This window comes from Asparagus officinalis, chromosome 3, assembly GCF_001876935.1.
Source record: "Asparagus officinalis chromosome 3, Aspof.V1, whole genome shotgun sequence".
NCBI classification, from domain to species: domain Eukaryota; kingdom Viridiplantae; phylum Streptophyta; class Magnoliopsida; order Asparagales; family Asparagaceae; genus Asparagus; species Asparagus officinalis.
The window spans coordinates 16,926,070-16,933,537 of NC_033796.1; the positions used below are offsets into that span (position 1 = coordinate 16,926,070).

At 35.6% G+C, this 7,468-nt stretch overlaps 1 protein-coding gene across 1 annotated transcript; it reads left to right on the forward strand.

Annotated features, from left to right (window-relative positions):
* On the forward strand, nt 483–1,829 carry LOC109832107 (transcription factor RAX1-like). Its single transcript, XM_020399546.1, has 3 exons — nt 483–673; nt 760–889; nt 968–1,829. The coding sequence occupies exons 1-3, from the start codon at nt 538–540 to the stop codon at nt 1,632–1,634; spliced, it is 933 nt and encodes a 310-aa protein (XP_020255135.1). The 5' UTR covers nt 483–537; the 3' UTR covers nt 1,635–1,829.

Here is a 7,468-nt window from a genome sequence, read left to right on the forward strand (position 1 = left end):
TAGACTACCTGTAAAATAGTAGTAGATTTAAATACTGGCATAAGCTTTTCCCTCAGAATTCACATGCCACTTTTTATATATCATAAACTTACCATCATTATTGAAATAATTAATCAAATTAACCCAACTCTATCATGCAACCAAGAAGGGGCCTAATTTATTTTAGTGGACAGCTTGGAATGATAACCCAAAGTTGACAAATTTTACACCTTTTTCTGATAATCTAGTCACTAATTATCATTTCTTTCTGCATTCACAAATAATTATTTCAAATAATCACAAATACACCAAAAAAATAACAAGCCAACGTACGACGTAGGCCCATTTGCTGATGGATGCACCAAATTTTAAAATCAAATTATTCTATTCCATGCAGGACAAAGAGAAAGAACCCTAGTCTTCAGCTCCCTTAAACTTATTTAATAAATTTCCCCTTTCCCTTAGTTTATTTCATTAAACATCCCAGACTCTCTATTAAGCTAGCTCCCAAGCCCCGGCAAGAAACAGAGCAAAGAACAAATTATTACAGTGAGAGCCATGGGAAGAGCTCCTTGCTGTGATAAAGCCAGTGTCAAGAAAGGGCCATGGTCGCCTGAAGAAGACGCCAAGCTCAAGTCCTACATCGAGCAACATGGCACCGGCGGTAACTGGATCGCTCTCCCTCAAAAGATTGGTATGTGATCAATCAAATCCTTCAAAACTTCATCGGTTAATTTTCTTTTAAATTCATGTTATAATTTAATTATGTTAATTAATTAGGCCTTAAGCGATGCGGCAAGAGCTGTCGCCTGCGATGGCTGAATTATCTTCGTCCCAATATAAAGCATGGCGGCTTCTCTGAAGAAGAAGATAATATCATCTGCAGTTTGTATATCAGCATTGGGAGCAGGTGATTTCTTAACAAAAAAAACTTAAAACTAATTTTGATTAATTAAGATTTAATGTAACTAATATCGTACGTGAGCAGGTGGTCTATAATAGCAGCACAGCTTCCAGGGCGAACTGACAATGACATCAAGAACTACTGGAACACAAGGCTGAAGAAGAAACTATTAGGAAACAAGCAACGCAACAAAGATCCAAATCCAAATCGTCGAGCTGGAGCTCTGAAACAAGAAGCTAGGAAAGAGGTTAACGGATCAAATCTTCAGCCGAATGGATACTGGCCCGACCCGTCCATGCCCATGTACCCAATTAGCCAGTCTGAGCATCGAGTCAGCGATGAGCACTCGTCCATCAGAAGGCTGCTGATGAAACTTGGAGGGAGGTTTTCGACTGAAACACAGATACCCTATGCTGTTCCAGCAGAACAACAGGTTTATGATGCATCGGCAGCCTTGGTGGCGCCTAATTCGGTTATGAATGAGGATTTGGCTGGTTCTAGTGGGTACAATTCGACTGAACTCGATGACATGTTCTGTAACAGTGTGAAGCTTGAAGGGCTCGATTGCTTTTATGGAATGGGGAATGTTATGGATGAGAGCAATGTGACCAGCTCATCGGACAATACTAACACTAATGCAAATTGGAATGAGGTAAGTCCTTTGATCAATTACCAGCCGATGATTAATCCGAGCTATTCATCGATGCAATCGTGTTTGTTCGAGGAATCAGTGCGTCTTGGTACACAGTGAGGATTGATTTTATTGTTCTTGTTGTTGTTTATATGGGGTGTGATTGAGAGATGCAGATTTGTAGTATTGGTGGTGTTCCATGGCAAAAACCCTAATACTTTAAACTCAATTATTGAGGGGGCGTTTGTTAATTATTGTATTTGTGTGTTAAAGTTGTTGATTTCAGCATTGGATACTATTTGATTTTTTTTTCTCCCCCGTTAGCATTGCGGACTGTTTGTTCTTGTCATATTTCAGTTTCTCAAACAATGGGCATCCCCGATGTAATTTTATACAAAAATAGGCAGCTTTTGTTACCATCTCATTAGGGAATAGTATTTTTTAGAAAGTTTTTATCTCAAGGGGTCCGGTTGGGAAGCACTGAATAAAATTAGGAGTCTTTGACAATTTTACCAACACCATTCTATTTATGTATCCATCTGAAACAAGTAGTAGGGGGGACCGCAAGTATTCATGATTTCTTCATAGGGATCCCAAGGGGATGCCTACAAGCTAGTCTAGGATACTAGGGTTTTTAAGTGCTATGGTTCCTGAAGAGTCTTTGCTCATGACCAATAGTGCATGTTAGGCTTGCCTCTGACCAAAATAAGGGAAAAGGTTCTCTTATCTAGGGGTGAGCACGGTTCGGTTCGGGTCGGTTTTTACCAAAATTTGAACAACCGAACCGAACCACCTACAATTCAAAACCGAACCGAACCATTGCAAATCGGTTCGGTGCGGTTCGGTTCGGTTTGTTCGGTTCTAACTTCATCAAGTATAACTTCACTTCAATTTATCTTTTATATATTCTTATTACCCTATGCCAGCATGTATTTATTTTTTAACTTCACTTCAATTTATTATTCTTGCTCATGTATGTATACTATTTTTAAGTGAAGTAACTTGTCCTTTTGGATTAAATACTAGACTCTGACGTTGTAATTTTTTAGTAACGGACTTGCTTTGTCTTTGGGTAAACAGGTAAACGGGTAGGGTTTGAGGCAAGGGAATATATTCGGTTGGTTCGGGTCGGGTCGGTTTGAAAAATTGTCAACCCGACCCGAACCGCCTTACTCATAAAACCGCTTTTTTCGGGTCGGTTCGGGTCGGTTCGGTCGGTTTTTTCGGTTTGAACCGAACCGTGCTCACCCCTACTCTTATCTTTTCTCTCTCTCTGAATTTTGCGTTGTTCTTGTTCTAGAACAAGAATAGTTGGTACTGAAGCTATTTTGATAGCAATTGTTACAAGAGCTTGAAAAATACACGTATTAATGTACACAACATTATGTTGGTAAATTTCAAAATCCTAGTTAGCTCTTTTAGTCCCACACAGGATAGAGTACAATCCTGGGTAACCTTATTTGTTCCCTTACAAAGGTTAACCTTTTTACATTTTGTTCTATTTTATTGATTTTTTTATCTTTATTTATTTATATATTTATTTTTTTTGATATATATGCCCTTTCTTATCTATGAGATTGTTGGCAATTATTGCAAAAGAATTAATGATGAACTATTCTTTCTTATCTCAGTTTAAAATTTGCCTTTGGCAATTAAAAATTTCAGAGTCTATTTCTTTCATTATACTTTAATTCCGAGTCATTTTTCTGCTAGATGCCCTCTATATGTAGTCTGAATACCTAGGAGATGAATATTTTCGCATTGCTTGATATACTTTGTAACAAGACATTACTCATAACAACTTGGAATCTTGCTAGATTAAATTAAGCTCAAGTTCATTCATATGAGTATCTTTAGTTAATTATTTAGGTTAAATTTTTATACTTAACAAAACTAGGTCAAGTTCTATGTGTCATATGTGATTGGAGAATATTGGTTAATCTCTTTAATTACGAAAACCTTAGAGGTGACTAAAACAGTTTGGCATGCTTTTATATTATTAAAGATGGATATATATATATAGTAGATATATGCATGGGCACATTTTTTTTAAAATATTTCTGTGTAGGGATCTGCTTGCAACTTGTTTTATCAAATGCATACATTGGCATTGTTGATCACATGATATTATAGTTACGTCCAGTACCTCATCATGCAACATAAACAGTATTGAACTAGAAGACCCACCTCACTAGAAACTTTCAAACACCTTCACACATATATATTTGCAGTCTTCACATTTTTCTCTCTCATTTCATTTGTTTTCATGGCACCTTGAATTCTTTAATTAATTTGTTCTTCCTCTATATATGTGAATTTGGTGGACTCATGGCGCATGAAGAATCTGAGCAGCCTGGACTCAATGTTAATGAAAGATGCTATATGATTACATCTTCCATGAGCATATGATTATAAATAAACTATAGCCATATCGATTTTACTAAGAAAATTGAACAATTGATATTTACATGAACAGGTAGAAATCCGAAGATATAATAAAAAGAGTTTGGAGAAGTGGATCTTAATTAACCAGAAAATCCAGTTATATAGCATTGCCTTAAGCTGCAAAATTTCATGTCCTGGTTTCCAATCACAAATTTGAGTGAGATCTATAATTAATTTAGGAATTATATTCTTTCTTCTGACAGGCTTTCAGAATTTCTCATGCATTGCAAATGCATCATCTTGTTAATACAATTAGCTTATATATCCATAGTGATTACAAATGATATCGAGTCTTATATTTTTAAGCCAATTGACCCATTTATTTTTTTACTCTTAAGGGGTTTGGATTGGAAGTCATGAATAAAAACTTGCATGTTTGTGTAATACACTCTCAGTTCTGTGATCCTGACTGTTTCTTAATTGCTTGCGATACATTTCTAATTGCACTAAAATGAATTCAAATTTGTATTTATTAGATGTCCTATCGAAAAGTCATGCATGTGGTTGCTAAAATTCTAAAATTCATTAATTTTTTGGTCGATAAATGTCATTAATCAGTACTATAATTAATTAAAAGCAGGCTAGAAAGTCTTAAGAGAATTAATTGCATTCTCTCCTTTGTTTCAACTGACTATACATATTTTGGATCTTTAAAACTTTCTCTTAGAAGGTCAAATTTTGCTGAATTTATATAAACTTTTCACATTCTGGGTGAGGATTATTAGTAGTTGTATGTCAGTAAGATGAATAGTATCCAAAAAAATTAAAAAAATAAAGATACCAGTAAGGGAAAACTAAGGGCCTGTTTGGATTTGTAAGGGGTGAAGGGAAGTTAAGGGAAACTGAGAGAAGGGAAGGGAAGGGAAGGGGAGGGAGTTCCCTTCCCCTTGGTTACACCCCAATTTGGGGGGGTAACAAATTTTATACTATTAGGGGGTGAACCAAGGGGAACTAGGGTGAATTAACTTTACCTCCTAAGTGTTCCCAAACAAGATGAATAGAGGTGAATGGTTCCCCTAACTTCCCTTCACCCTCATTCCCCTCAATCCAAACAAGCCCTAACAGTTAATAAGGAGTTTAGTTGTCCGAGGACAGAGTAAACGATGAAATATTTGAAAATGTGCAAAACAATATTTTACAATATTGTTCTACCAAATAACATTTTAAATTGAGAAGTCAACTGCATAACAGAACACTGATTGAGAAACTGTAAAGTCCTACAAGCAAAATATCTTATTGGTGGACTAAACCAAATTTTCAACAACATGCTCTCTCTCCTTCCACCACCCCCCCCCACACCCCCCACCCTCTGAATAATGGTTGGACTTGGGAAAATGCAGTACCTAACCCACTGCCTAATTTACTTCCAATTATATAAGACAATAAACGTTTCCTTTATCCCCCTGAATACATAATAGAATGAACCTTGACTCATCTCTTTGCTAATTGTTTATTTCTATCTGTAAATATAAGTCATCCGTAACAATAAGTCATCCTTTATTACAATTTAGTCAGAAACTTAGGTAAGGCAAGTTTGATCCTATATATAAATTCTAATACAACAATTTTTCTAGCGATAATCCTAGTTTGGTATGCATATAATGATGCACAAAGAATGTTCCGATAGAAATCATGGTTACCTATACAAGAGGATCGAGAGGAGTTGTATTCATTCATCAAACTACATAACTAAACCTAAAAAAATTCTCAAAGGCAGCAATTGAGATGATAGGTATAATTGTAGAACTCCAGCTAGCTTTGCGTCAGGAGCTAGCACATGCTGGACTTACTTCACGTTTAGGTTAATGTATAATTTACTACAATTTAAAAGCATTCTACTTTGTTAAATCTCACATGTAGCGACCGACATATATAAGGCATATGTAAGTTAGATTACAGCGCTAAATGAACCAAACCCTATCTATAAAGGACCATGCTCCTATTTTAGGAAACAAAAATAATAATGTAGTTCTTAAAACCACAAATTCTTCAAAGAGGAAGAACAACTTATATTGCTAAAGAATTAATTTAAAAAGAACACTGTCCAAGTAAAAGGTCTTCTCTAAAACAGAAGACTTGTTTAATGTCATCAATGACATCAACAAGGGAGCTAACATTAATCTGACCAATCGTGTTTGTACTTAATAATATTATATTTGTTAATGAGTGTTGCTACGGGGACCTAAAATATGGGACCAATGGAGGGGACATGTGAGGTGTCCCCTCCCTATTGCATAATGAGTTGGCATAGCCAACTCATTATGCAATAGGGAGGGGACACCTCACATGTCCCCTCACTTGGTCTCATATTTTGGGTCCTTAAGTCATTTTTCTTTGTTAATAATTCAAATTTAACTATCAGGTTCAACTTTATCTTGAGTCCATGCATAATTCAATCTTTAATTTCAAACTAACTAAATTTTTACGTGGAAAATTGGCTTATATTGAAGGAAAGATCAATGTGCCCATGTGTTTTCCTTGAAATAATTGATCAGTTAGGTCACATGATCCTGTTCTATTAGGACCTAACTCTTATCTAACTTTGAAACATCTTATAGGACAATATAGTAGCTTTTCTTCATGCATATAACCACGGGCTGGACAGCAAAATAAGGGTAAAATATTATTAGTTGATACTCAGTTTGGGATAAAATGGAACATCTATTAAAGATCAATATAAAAAATCACAACTTCTTTATTGTTCAACATGGGCCCCAGTTGAAAGTCAAACACTGAACTTATATAAGGACTTTTTTTTTTGGTCAATGAAAATTTTTATTCATTACCAATATATGGAAGTTATAATACATCAATGTCTATCTCAAGACTGGTTACAAAATACAGTCTTCAAAACTAAAAATTCTCTACATAGTTCTTTATGTGCTGAGGTATATTATCATTCAAAATCCTTGTATATACATGTATCTTTATCAAGCTAAAAAGATGATCAGGGCCTCTTAATTGCAGTTGAAAACTTATATAAGTACTTCTGATAAGCAAAGTTAAATGATGGCTTTTTTTATTTTTTTTCCAGCTTTTTATGGTTAACATCAAAACATTTACTTTCATCAAAACATTAGTGTGAAACATGCACAAAACAAGTGAAAACATGCACACACATGCAAAACCTATAGGCTGGAAAATGTCTCGGGTCGGTCAACTGATGCTTGCCAATTAGTCGACCAATGGGAGCTCATCAGTCGACCGATGGGAGCTCATCAGTCGACCGATGGCAAGCCATTAGTCGACCGACGGGAGGTTTCCCAGTCTGTGTTGATTTCTGGTTTTAGTGTTTTGGTTTGGGTTTGTTGGTATATATATAAGTACACATACCTGAAAATTCTTTTCTTCATCATATTTTCTAAACCCTAGCAGCCTCCCTCTACCCTTCAAAACCCTAGATTTGTTTTGGTAAAATTTGAGAGCTTTGTGAAGCAAATACCGAGAAGAGGGTGAGATCATCGGTGTTTGATGAAGGAGAACCTATTTTCTTGCGATTCTTTTGAGTT

Bases quoted from the DNA above. Each gene is read 5' to 3' on its own strand.
- LOC109832107 (XM_020399546.1), top strand. From the start codon at position 538: ATGGGAAGAGCTCCTTGCTGTGATAAAGCCAGTGTCAAGAAAGGGCCA. The intron at 674-759 runs GTATGTGATCAA...TTAATTAATTAG, and splicing joins CGCTCTCCCTCAAAAGATTG to GCCTTAAGCGATGCGGCAAG. The intron at 890-967 runs GTGATTTCTTAA...GTACGTGAGCAG, and splicing joins TATATCAGCATTGGGAGCAG to GTGGTCTATAATAGCAGCAC.